Below are 8,073 nucleotides of genomic sequence, written 5' to 3'. Positions count from 1 at the left end.
TAGTGACTGAGACTGAGACTGAACTAGTGACTGACACTGAGCTAGTGACTGAGACTGAGACTGAGCTAGTGACTGAGACTGAGCTAGTGACTGAGACTGAGCTAGTGACTGAGACTGAGACTGAGCAAGTGACTGAGACTGAGCTAGTGACTGAGACTGAGCTAGTAACTGAGACTGAGACTGAGCTAGTGACTGAGACTGAGCTAGTGACTGAGACTGTGCTAGTGACTGAGACTGAGCTAGTGACTGAGACTGAGCTAGTGACTGAGACTGAGCTAGTGACTGAGACTGAGCTAGTGACTGAGACTGAGACTGAGCTAGTGACTGAGACTGTGCTAGTGACTGAGACTGAGCTAGTGACTGAGACTGAGACTGAGCTAGTGACTGAGACTGAGCTAGTGACTGACACTGAGCTAGTGACTGAGACTGAGACTGAACTAGTGACTGACACTGAGCTAGTGACTGAGACTGAGACTGAGCTAGTGACTGAGACTGAGCTAGTGACTGAGACTGAGCTAGTGACTGAGACTGAGACTGAGCTAGTGACTGAGACTGAGCTAGTGACTGAGACTGAGCTAGAGACTGAGACTGAGCTAGTGACTGAGACTGAGACGGAGCTCGTGACTGAGACTGAGCTAGTGACTGAGACTGAGCTAGTGACTGAGATTGAGCTAGTGACTGAGACTGAGCTAGTGACTGAGACTGAGCTAGTGACTGAGACTGAGCTAGTGACTGAGACTGAGCTAGTGACTGAGACTGGCAAGTGAGTGAGACTGAGCTAGTGACTGAGACTGAGACTGAGCTAGTGACTGAGACTGAGCTAGTGACTGAGACTGAGCTAGTGACTGAGACTGAGACTGGGCTAGTGACTAAGACTGAGCTAGTGACTGAGACTGAGCTAGTGACTGAGACTGAGCTAGTGACTGAGACTGAGACTGAGCTAGTGTCTGAGACTGAGCTAGTGACTGAGACTGAGCTAGTGACTGAGACTGAGACTGAGCAAGTGACTGAGACTGAGCTAGTGACTGAGACTGAGACTGAGCTAGTGACTGAGACTGAGACTGAGCTAGTGACTGAGACTGAGACTGAGCTAGTGATTGAGACTGAGCTAGTGACTGAGACTGAGTTAGTGACTGAGACTGAGCTAGTGACTGAGACTCAGACTGAGCTAGTGACTGAGACTGAGCTAGTGACTGAGACTGAGCTAGTGACTGAGACTGTGCTAGTGACTGAGACTGAGCTAGTGACTGAGACTGAGCTAGTGACTGAGACTGTGCTAGTGACTGAGACTGAGCTAGTGACTGAGACTGAGCTAGTGACTGAGACTGAGCTAGTGACTGAGACTGTGCTAGTGACTGAGACTGAGCTAGTGACTGAGACTGAGACTGAGCTAGTGACTGAGACTGAGACTGAACTAGTGACTGACACTGAGCTAGTGACTGAGACTGAGACTGAGCTAGTGACTGAGACTGAGCTAGTGACTGAGACTGAGCTAGTGACTGAGACTGAGACTGAGCTAGTGACTGAGACTGAGCTAGTGACTGAGACTGAGCTAGTGACTGAGCCTGAGCTAGTGACTGAGACTGAGCTAGTGACTGAGACTGAGACTGAGCAAGTGACTGAGACTGAGCTAGCGACTGAGACTGAGACTGAGATAGTGACTGAGACTGAGACTGAGCTAGTGCCTGAGACTGAGCTAGTGACTGAGACTGAGCTAGTGACTGAGACTGAGGTAGTGACCGAGACTGAGCTAGTGACTGAGACTGAGCTAGTGATTGAGCTAGTGACTGAGACTGAGCTAGTGACTGAGACTGAGTTAGTGACTGAGACTGAGCTAGTGACTGAGACTGAGCTAGTGACTGAGACTGAGCTAGTGACTGAGACTGAGACTGAGCTAGTGTCTGAGACTGAGACTGAGCTAGTGACTGAGACTGAGCTAGTGACTGAGACTGAGCTAGTGACTGAGCCTGAGCTAGTGACTGAGACTGAGCTAGTGACTGAGACTGAGACTGAGCTAGTGACTGAGACTGAGCTAGTGACTGAGACTGTGCTAGTGACTGAGACTGAGCTAGTGACTGAGACTGTGCTAGTGACTGAGACTGAGCTAGTGACTGAGACTGAGACTGAGCTAGTGTCTGAGACTGAGCTAGTGACTGAGACTGAGCTAGTGACTGAGACTGAGACTGAGCAAGTGACTGAGACTGAGCTAGTGACTGAGACTGAGACTGAGCTAGTGACTGAGACTGAGACTGAGCTAGTGACTGAGACTGAGACTGAGCTAGTGACTGAGACTGAGACTGAGCTAGTGATTGAGACTGAGCTAGTGACTGAGACTGAGTTAGTCACTGAGACTGAGCTAGTGACTGAGACTCAGACTGAGCTAGTGACTGAGACTGAGCTAGTGACTGAGACTGAGCTAGTGACTGAGACTGTGCTAGTGACTGAGACTGAGCTAGTGACTGAGACTGAGCTAGTGACTGAGACTGTGCTAGTGACTGAGACTGAGCTAGTGACTGAGACTGAGCTAGTGACTGAGACTGAGCTAGTGACTGAGACTGTGCTAGTGACTGAGACTGAGCTAGTGACTGAGACTGAGACTGAGCTAGTGACTGAGACTGAGACTGAACTAGTGACTGACACTGAGCTAGTGACTGAGACTGAGACTGAGCTAGTGACTGAGACTGAGCTAGTGACTGAGACTGAGCTAGTGACTGAGACTGAGACTGAGCAAGTGACTGAGACTGAGCTAGTGACTGAGACTGAGCTAGTAACTGAGACTGAGACTGAGCTAGTGACTGAGACTGAGCTAGTGACTGAGACTGTGCTAGTGACTGAGACTGAGCTAGTGACTGAGACTGAGCTAGTGACTGAGACTGAGCTAGTGACTGAGACTGAGCTAGTGACTGAGACTGAGACTGAGCTAGTGACTGAGACTGTGCTAGTGACTGAGACTGAGCTAGTGACTGAGACTGAGACTGAGCTAGTGACTGAGACTGAGCTAGTGACTGACACTGAGCTAGTGACTGAGACTGAGACTGAACTAGTGACTGACACTGAGCTAGTGACTGAGACTGAGACTGAGCTAGTGACTGAGACTGAGCTAGTGACTGAGACTGAGCTAGTGACTGAGACTGAGACTGAGCTAGTGACTGAGACTGAGCTAGTGACTGAGACTGAGCTAGAGACTGAGACTGAGCTAGTGACTGAGACTGAGACGGAGCTCGTGACTGAGACTGAGCTAGTGACTGAGACTGAGCTAGTGACTGAGATTGAGCTAGTGACTGAGACTGAGCTAGTGACTGAGACTGAGCTAGTGACTGAGACTGAGCTAGTGACTGAGACTGAGCTAGTGACTGAGACTGGCAAGTGAGTGAGACTGAGCTAGTGACTGAGACTGAGACTGAGCTAGTGACTGAGACTGAGCTAGTGACTGAGACTGAGCTAGTGACTGAGACTGAGACTGGGCTAGTGACTAAGACTGAGCTAGTGACTGAGACTGAGCTAGTGACTGAGACTGAGCTAGTGACTGAGACTGAGACTGAGCTAGTGTCTGAGACTGAGCTAGTGACTGAGACTGAGCTAGTGACTGAGACTGAGACTGAGCAAGTGACTGAGACTGAGCTAGTGACTGAGACTGAGACTGAGCTAGTGACTGAGACTGAGACTGAGCTAGTGACTGAGACTGAGACTGAGCTAGTGATTGAGACTGAGCTAGTGACTGAGACTGAGTTAGTGACTGAGACTGAGCTAGTGACTGAGACTCAGACTGAGCTAGTGACTGAGACTGAGCTAGTGACTGAGACTGAGCTAGTGACTGAGACTGTGCTAGTGACTGAGACTGAGCTAGTGACTGAGACTGAGCTAGTGACTGAGACTGTGCTAGTGACTGAGACTGAGCTAGTGACTGAGACTGAGCTAGTGACTGAGACTGAGCTAGTGACTGAGACTGTGCTAGTGACTGAGACTGAGCTAGTGACTGAGACTGAGACTGAGCTAGTGACTGAGACTGAGACTGAACTAGTGACTGACACTGAGCTAGTGACTGAGACTGAGACTGAGCTAGTGACTGAGACTGAGCTAGTGACTGAGACTGAGCTAGTGACTGAGACTGAGACTGAGCTAGTGACTGAGACTGAGCTAGTGACTGAGACTGAGCTAGTGACTGAGCCTGAGCTAGTGACTGAGACTGAGCTAGTGACTGAGACTGAGACTGAGCAAGTGACTGAGACTGAGCTAGCGACTGAGACTGAGACTGAGATAGTGACTGAGACTGAGACTGAGCTAGTGCCTGAGACTGAGCTAGTGACTGAGACTGAGCTAGTGACTGAGACTGAGGTAGTGACCGAGACTGAGCTAGTGACTGAGACTGAGCTAGTGATTGAGCTAGTGACTGAGACTGAGCTAGTGACTGAGACTGAGTTAGTGACTGAGACTGAGCTAGTGACTGAGACTGAGCTAGTGACTGAGACTGAGCTAGTGACTGAGACTGAGACTGAGCTAGTGTCTGAGACTGAGCTAGTGACTGAGACTGAGCTAGTGACTGAGACTGAGACTGAGCAAGTGACTGAGACTGAGCTAGTGACTGAGACTGAGACTGAGCTAGTGACTGAGACTGAGACTGAGCTAGTGACTGAGACTGAGACTGAGCTAGTGACTGAGACTGAGACTGAGCTAGTGATTGAGACTGAGCTAGTGACTGAGACTGAGTTAATGACTGAGACTGAGCTAGTGACTGAGACTCAGACTGAGCTAGTGACTGAGACTGAGCTAGTGACTGAGACTGAGCTAGTGACTGAGACTGTGCTAGTGACTGAGACTGAGCTAGTGACTGAGACTGAGCTAGTGACTGAGACTGTGCTAGTGACTGAGACTGAGCTAGTGACTTGAGCTAGTGACTGAGACTGAGCTAGTGACTGAGACTGTGCTAGTGACTGAGACTGAGCTAGTGACTGAGACTGAGACTGAGCTAGTGACTGAGACTGAGACTGAACTAGTGACTGACACTGAGCTAGTGACTGAGACTGAGACTGAGCTAGTGACTGAGACTGAGCTAGTGACTGAGACTGAGCTAGTGACTGAGACTGAGACTGAGCTAGTGACTGAGACTGAGCTAGTGACTGAGACTGAGCTAGTGACTGAGCCTGAGCTAGTGACTGAGACTGAGCTAGTGACTGAGACTGAGACTGAGCAAGTGACTGATACTGAGCTAGCGACTGAGACTGAGACTGAGCTAGTGACTGAGACTGAGACTGAGCTAGTGCCTGAGACTGAGCTAGTGACTGAGACTGAGCTAGTGACTGAGACTGAGGTAGTGACCGAGACTGAGCTAGTGACTGAGACTGAGCTAGTGATTGAGCTAGTGACTGAGACTGAGCTAGTGACTGAGACTGAGTTAGTGACTGAGACTGAGCTAGTGACTGAGACTGAGCTAGTGACTGAGACTGAGCTAGTGACTGAGACTGAGCTAGTGATTGAGCTAGTGACTGAGCCTGAGCTAGTGATGAGACTGAGCTAGTGTCTGAGCCTGAGCTAGTGACTGGGACTGAGCTAGTGACTGAGACTGAGCTAGTGACCAAGACTGACAAAGGAATGGGCCAATAAGCAATGTGAATGGTCCAATAAGCAATGTCCAAACTTACTCTCAATGTTTTTGCACAGAAAGCAGACAACAAAAGAAACACACTGCGAATATTTTAGCTGCTAAGAGGCACTGCAAGTATTTTGTAAAAAATGTTGAAGTTACACATTTTTGCCACCCCAAAATCAGCTTATGACAGCTGTTTGTGCAGCCCTTCCCGCTTCCGCGTAACTCGGCATATCTACAGAGCTTCAGGCGAATCACTCACGCACCGCCGCGTAGCGGTTCAGAGTTTACAGACTCCAATTTTAAGCACCTAAAGCCAGGTTTACAATGGAGAGAATGGTAGTGAACACGTGCGAATGAGCATTTGCAGAAAATTCACTAACATTCGCTTATATATGGGTAGAATCGTTTATACAAGGATTGGAACTTTAATAGTGGCAACTATTTATTTACAGCTCGTTCAAAATAGTCTAATTTATGCGAGTCTCTCACTGTCACTTGTTTGGACGTGGCAAGCGGAGTGCCATTGTTCGAGGGTTGGATTCCCTCACTTCCTGATCGAGGACTCACTGCCTGGGTTACACTCAGGGTGTGTCTTCGACGTGGAAGAGCCCCAACCTTTCCTGTCTCGTTGTTGCCTGTCTGAACGCCGTCACTACTGCCATCCTTCCGGTTCTCGCCGCCGCCGCCGCCGTCTTCGTGCCCCCCTCGCTCGCCGCCAGCATGTCCCAATCAGCCACCACTATTATTTTCACCTCTCCCTCCTCTGCTCCAACCACCATCACGTAGACCTCATCCTCCACCCCCGATCCCGTTCTTCCTTCCCTTACTGTCCATCCCACTCCTGCGCCATTTTCGGCCATAACTACCCCCAACTCTGCCTCCCATGTCACTTTCACCCCATCGACCTCTGCTCCCTGCAACACCTCCGACAGGCTCCAAGCCAGCACGGATTTCGGCTCGCCGTTCCACAGTCTCTGTGACACCCACGCCCCCTCCCTCTGCGTTATCCGGTCCTCAGGGCGGTACTGCCCCCCGCCATCTCCCCCTGTAACCCATCCCACAGCCCGCTCTCGACCCTGTCGTGACCACGAAAACCTTCCAAGTGCCCTAATGTTGACCCTTCCCTCGCAATATCCTCAAAGAAAACCCTCGATCCCCGTGACCCTCTCACCCCCATGGACGCGACTCCGACCCCCACGACCACCTCCTCTCTGACACCCAATGTGGCTTTCGACCTTCCTTCACTGCCGCTGACCAACTCCTATGCCTCACTCATCTCCTCTCCTTCCAGCTTAACTCCTGTTGCTCAGCCATTTTTGTCTCCCTGGACCTCGAAAAGGCATACAACCATGACTGGCATCCTAGTGTCCTGTTTAAACTCCAAACCTAAGCCATTCCTGTCAACTGCATCTGTCTGATAGCCTCTTTCCTCTCCCGCCGCCCTTCCTATGTTACCATCCATAAAGCCAATTCCCACACCTTCTACCCCTCTGCAGGTGTGCCTCAGGACTCTGTCCTCTCCTGTCCCCTTTACCTTCTGTACACGGCAGATATGCCCCAACAACCCCACCCCCCTCTAGTACACCTCTTGTAGTATGTCGATGACACCATTCCTTGCCCTCTCTCCTACCCTCCAACGGTCCCAACGCCTTCTCCAGCATCACCTTGACCTTTTTGCCTCAAGGTGAAACCAGTGGATCCTGAAAATCAATCCTTCCGAGACCTAGGCAATCATCGTAGGTCATACTACTCGCTCCTTCCGGCTCCTGGATTTCTCCCCTACCATCTGCGCCCATCCTGTCCGCCTCTCCCCCACCCTAACCTACCTTGGCCTCACCATTGACCGTCACCTCACTTGGATCCCTCATCTCCACTCCATCCAATCGAAAGCCCACAACCGCCTCCGACTCCCCCAACTCTTCTCTGGCCGGGCATGGGGTTGGCACCCCTCTACCATCCTCAACACCTACAAATCCTTATCCATCCCACCCTCTGTTATGCCAGCCCCGCCTGGATATTTGACCCCCCCCCCCCCCCCAAATTCTGTAAGTCCCTCCAGATCCTTGAGCGTCATGATTTCTGCCTTGTCTTCTGTATTCGCCTCCCATCCCCCACACGGATCCTCTATGACCTCATTCATTTCCCCCATCTGCTCCTATTGCTCGAACATCTCTGCATACTCTACACCTCCCGCCACCTTGATCCTGCTCACCTCCTGGTTGCTCCTCTCTTTTCCCCTGCCACGCCTTCACCGTTGTGTCCCCCGTACCCTCCATCACTACACCCTTCATCTCCTTTACCAAGGTGGCTTCCATCAACTTCCCCTCCCGGATGATGCCCTCTCTTCCTCCATTTATCCCTCCTATCAACTCTCGTCCTCACCCCCGTCCTTGCCCTGGGCTTCCTCTTACCCCCTTCCCTCCTGTTTTCTCCCCACCTACCCTCTCCCTACATCCCTTCTCCCCCACCCTAAGTCATTTTCTATT

The 8,073-nt window shown here is 50.9% G+C and overlaps 1 protein-coding gene across 1 annotated transcript; it reads right to left on the bottom strand.

Moving 5' to 3' along the window:
* Positions 1 to 869: 869 nt before the first annotated feature.
* Positions 870 to 6,764, bottom strand: LOC126298332 (uro-adherence factor A-like). The gene is made up of 6 exons (XM_049989627.1): positions 6,759 to 6,764; positions 6,203 to 6,663; positions 4,398 to 4,455; positions 3,498 to 4,330; positions 3,187 to 3,238; positions 870 to 2,183 (listed from the first exon to the last, which is right to left on the bottom strand). Exons 1-6 carry the CDS (start codon positions 6,762 to 6,764, stop codon positions 870 to 872), a joined length of 2,724 nt encoding a protein of 907 aa, XP_049845584.1.
* Positions 6,765 to 8,073: the final 1,309 nt, after the last annotated feature.

Source organism: Schistocerca gregaria, chromosome X (genome assembly GCF_023897955.1).
Source record: "Schistocerca gregaria isolate iqSchGreg1 chromosome X, iqSchGreg1.2, whole genome shotgun sequence".
In the NCBI taxonomy this organism is placed as follows: Eukaryota; Metazoa; Arthropoda; class Insecta; order Orthoptera; family Acrididae; genus Schistocerca; species Schistocerca gregaria.
Note: the sequence above shows the minus strand (reverse complement) of the source record. Positions and strands in the feature narration are given on the sequence as shown.